At 45.7% G+C, this 5,000-nt stretch overlaps 1 protein-coding gene across 1 annotated transcript in view; it reads right to left on the reverse strand.

The window, feature by feature from the left end:
• The window catches only part of mfn1a (mitofusin 1a), a 12,408-nt gene extending 7,804 nt beyond the window's left edge, over positions 1-4,604 (reverse strand). The window contains exons 1-4 of the mRNA XM_080861147.1: positions 4,399-4,604; positions 4,122-4,241; positions 3,618-3,753; positions 1-155 (exon numbers count right to left, since the gene is read on the reverse strand). The exon at positions 1-155 is cut by the window's left edge and continues 17 nt beyond it. Coding sequence (XP_080717273.1) covers positions 1-155; positions 3,618-3,753; positions 4,122-4,236 — 406 coding nt within the window. The 5' untranslated portion in view covers positions 4,237-4,241; positions 4,399-4,604. The remainder of the gene's footprint in view (positions 156-3,617; positions 3,754-4,121; positions 4,242-4,398) is intronic.
• Between the last annotated feature and the right edge of the window lie 396 nt (positions 4,605-5,000).

Raw genomic sequence — 5,000 nt, forward strand, 5'->3', positions numbered from 1 at the left:
TCCTCCTCTCGGTGGACGCCTCGGTAATGAGGAAAGCCTCGTCTTCGTCGGTCCCTTCGACGCTCAGGAAACAGTTGGTGGTGTGACCGATGCCGCTGGGCAGCACTCGGTCTCTCAGCATGGCGTTGATCACTGTGCTCTTCCCGTTACTCGTCCTGATCCACAGCAAATGTACAATCATTATAATTAATATGAAAACCTTCAACGATGCTGACTAACACCAAAACCTTCATCTCAGCGCCCGCTGCATCATCGTGGCTCAAACCGAACGAAACAGCGAGCAGGTTCGGCCTTCAAAGTCGGGCAAGAAGCAGTATGACAGCACAAGAGGGCCTCACCATCCTCGGGTGAGAGCTGACGAGTTATTACATCACCCAGTTTATCAAGTGACGGTCGTTACATCATGAGTTTCTGCAGAAATCCACGTGTCCGACTGTGAGCGTGCCTCAGCCGGGGTCGCAGATAAACCTTATCAGTGTGTTCAGCTCTGCTTTCACAGAACAAACGTCGGTTAGCTGGTCTCAGCTTTTATCAGGCTCTATCCACACACACACACACACACACACACACACACACACACACACACACACACACACACACACACACACACACACACACACACACACACGCTGCTGCTGGAATCAGAGCTGAGGACAAACGGCTGTAACTGTAACGCAGCGTCCCCGGAGCTCTGAACTACGAGCTTCCGTCACCTTTGATGCAAACTCAATTTCTTTGTTTCATCGTCTCAAGTAAAAAATGAGTTCAAACGTCACAAGCATCAACATGTGCTGCTAAAAAATGGAGAGCCAACAAACAGTACAGATCCTCTACAGTCCAGCAGGGGCAGCAGTGAGTCAGTCCCAACAGCCTCCCAACATGTTTACAGCTGGACACACTCACTGTTTGGGCTCTGTGGAGAATTTCCTCCTTAAAAGCTGCAGGATGGTTTTAAATCGCTCACGTGGAGCTGTCACTGTGCCAGTGATTCAATATGATGAGAAAGGGCGGGTCTGGCTGAGCAACCACACCCGCTAACGACTTGTGATTGGAAAATTAGCCAATGCCACAGTGGGTCAAAGAGTGATATCAGCCTTTATTCTATATTCATTAAGACTCAGAACGAATGACTGAGCTCGAAAACACAGATGTCAAAGGTCAAATAAATTAATATAATTTGATCCTGTTCATTTTTTTAAATATAGCATCCAATCACAATAACAGTCGCCTCGAAGCACTTTATATTGAAAAGGATTCCCAAAGTGTGGTCTGGTGCCCCCTGGTAGGCTGCAAAGGTACTGCAGGTGCCTGCAGCAGTCAGTTTGAAATAACCAGTGTTGGTCAAGTTGAAAAAAGTAATCAGTAACTAATTACGGATTACGTCCCCAAAAAAGTAATCCCGTTACTTTATTGATTACTTATTTTCAAAAGTAAATAGTTACTTAGTTACTTAGTTACTTTTTAAAAACACGATTTACAACCTGAATAGGTGATAAAGCGATAGATCTTTCAGCCCAATTCTACTTTTTCTACATAATCCTTCATACAAAATGTAACCAAACTTGTTTTATTAGTTTTAATCTTTTAACTTTATGAATTCAAGCAAAGATTTAATTATATGCAACATTCTCTTAGTTGAATAAATTAGTTTAACATTTAAACCTATTTTCTGCACATTCCAGCACATAAAATAAAATATTTTGTGTGTTTACACTCAGTCTTTCAAATAGATGCAAGTAAAACACAGCAGAAAATAAATAAAGTCAAAGACTCAGCGGTCCTGTTGCTCTATTTTCACCTGTAAAGCAGGAGTGGGGCAGGCGGAGGTTTACGCTGGTGCAGGTGTGCCGCGGTCAGTGGAAGAATCCGTGAGTTTCTCTGTGAGTTTCCCATTACGTCGTAGCTACTCGGTGCTTGTTGGAAGTTTAGGGGTTTTTTTCGCTGTAAAAAGAAGTTTTCTTCCCACGCACAGCGGACACTAATGTTTTTGTCACTTTTTATGGAATCAAACTCAAAGTAAGGTCAGTGCTTCCACGCTTTAAACGCTGCACGCTCATACTCTCTCTGCACTCGATATATGATCCATTGTTGATCTGCACACAGCTGTTGTCACTAACGGCGCACTCGCTTACGTCACTGTCATGAGACATTCTCACAAAGAAATCACGGTTTTAGTAACGCAGTAACGCAGCGTTCCTACGGTAAAGTAGCGGTAATCTAATTACCTTTTTTGCAATAGTAATCCCTTACTTTACTTGTTACTCGAAAAAAGTAACTTGTAGTTACTTGTAACGCGTTACTGTAATCCGTTACTTGTAACACATTACTGCCCATCTCTGGAAATAACTCACGTGTATGTTCTGTTAAATATTCATATAAATCGATTTATTTAGAAATAAAAAGGGAATTATTACTTGAGTTTGTGATGTCACTCATTACTCTGACATAAACTTACTGCTAATGTACTGAAGGCAGGCGGATTGATGTTTTTTGAATGGAAGTTTCAAAGGAAATCCATTATAAGATTGGTTGGACCCTGTGGGGTTTCCTGATTTTTAAGGGGGGCGCAGCACTCTTTACTTTGGGAATAGCTTCAGAGATGCTACAATCATACAGAAGCAAACCAGAAATCATGTGACCCCCTATGAGCAAGCACTTTGGCAATGGTGGGAAGGAAAAACTGCCTTTTAACAGGAAGAAACCGTGAGCAGAACCAGGCTCACAGATTAGGGCACCAACAGAGGCTTTGCAGACATGTGACTCCTTGGCACGTGACAGTAACTTGTCGGCCATTTTGGACATGATAAGAAACCAACTGAGCATCATGTAGACAAGATAAACTGCGGCAACTATGAGTAAACAAACAAGTGTATTTTCTCTCTCAGAGGAAGTACAAGCATCTTACTCATTATGTGGAGAAACTGGGCACGGCAAGGCTGAAGATGAACGTTAGCTTAGGCCCTCTGAGTGTGTTTACTAATGCTGCGGAGAGTAACGATGGCATTCTCCCCAACATCACGCAACACGATATATTTATGTTATCAACAACCCTCAGTTGATACTGGGCAAGATATGAAAATGTTTGAATGCTTGTCAGTATTTTGGGTCAATAAAACAAACTTCAGTCTCTGTAGTCACTGCATCAAGTGGACCACGGTCACTGCTAACAGTTAGCCCCCGTTAGCTCCTGTTAGCACCTGTTAGCCCCCGTTAGCCCCTGTTAGCCCCCGTTAGCTCCTGTTAGCCCCCGTTAGCTCCTGTTAGCCCCCGTTAGCTCCTGTTAGCCCCCGTTAGCACCTGTTAGCCCCCGTTAGCCCCCGTTAGCCCCTGTTAGCTCCTGTTAGCCCCGTTAGCTCCTGTTAGCCCCCGTTAGCTCCTGTTAGCCCCCGTTAGCTCCTGTTCACTGCCGTACCCTGCTGTTACTGAAACTTTTTGTGAAGTGATATAATATGGGCAGAGTCACACTTTGCAAATAACTAGTTGCTGTCTCCATCTGGTGGCCTTCAGGTAGAATGCAGCACCTTGGCTTCATTTCTCCAACCTAGAAGCTACATCAATGTTTTCTACTGTGTGCAGGCTCACCCGCCTATATTCTGCAGTTTCTGTAAACTGCTCACCTGCCAAAAAACGCCACCTTCATGTGTCTCCTGAGCAGGACATCTCTGATGGTCGTCAGCTTGATGGCACAGCTCTGCATCTCCAAACTCTGCTCCTCCACGGCCACCTGACCCAGGTCCTCGCTGCGCCACGCCTCTGACATCAAACAAACACAGCGAGTAAACTGACAATGAAAATGACAGCGAGTTTTCCTGAGAGGAGCTTCAGATGTTCCTGATGTCAGGGCATCAAAGGCTACTTGCGTACTGAACGGCATGACCTTTGGCGTCCGCTCTGTGGCCACTGCAGCATCAGACACAGAGAGAAGCCAGACTTTATTTAAAGACAGAGCAGGAGGTGCGTGCCGGTCAGCAGAGAGGCTGCAGGCTCTGCATCTGTGGGCAGCACACGCTCGTCCCCATTTCAGACCTGATGCTGAGAACGACTCCAGGAAGCATGCAGACCGGTTTGTACGAACATACACCATCACAGCACCTAAAGCTCTGAGTGTGTGTGTTTCTCACCATCCACAAAGGCGCAGCCATCCTTCACAAAGTCCAGCAGCTGGTCAAAGATGGAGGTGATCGAATGTTTCGCAATGACGAAACGTCGCAGAGGAGATGGATCTACGGCATCCATGACACCTACACACACACGAACACACACATGTGATCAGTTCCTTCAGTTTCTGTCAAACTGTCATTATGGTCAACATGTCTCACTGAGATCTGCCAAACAGATTTCTCTGTGATATCAGTAACGCACACACACACACTCTCACACACAGACACACACACTTACCGTGCTCACTGTGTGTCTCGGGTTCAGAGGTCAGGGTGTTTTGGGGGGTTCGTCCCCGTCGAGTCGGCGCCTGCTCCCATTATGCCTCAGTTCCACTCATCAGACCCACGACGCTGATCCTCAGCACGCAAAGCCAGCTTACACTCTGTGTGTGTGCAGACTGATCCTCTTAGCAGGATTAGAGCTGCTTCACCTGTCATACCTGCAGCCACCTGCTCGCTCTCTCAGGTGTCTTATTTCATCACTTTGCTCCTGCTAACGTCATTTTGTAGTTCATATTTTTAGAGTTTTCTAAAATCACCTTTAAAATAATTTATGTGAAGCCAAACTGGGGTCCTGAAGGCTCAGTGACCCTCAGCTCCATGCTGGGCTTTGCTTCCTTTAGTGACCATATTTAGATGAGAGGGTGGAGTTATGACAGCTGATCCTTGTCAGCCTGGTTAGTGCAGACTGTTTGGGAGCATCACAGAGATACGTGCTAATTTAAAACATGAGCCCCACTACTGCAGAGAACCACACAGCAGCCACGCTAATAACAGCACAAACACAGTCCAAAGGCCACGCCCCTAATAATGCAAGCTTTAAACAGGTGGGTTTTGGAT

The sequence above is a fragment of the Rhamphochromis sp. 'chilingali' genome, assembly GCF_963969265.1.
Source record: "Rhamphochromis sp. 'chilingali' genome assembly, chromosome: 16".
NCBI classification, from domain to species: domain Eukaryota; kingdom Metazoa; phylum Chordata; class Actinopteri; order Cichliformes; family Cichlidae; genus Rhamphochromis; species Rhamphochromis sp. 'chilingali'.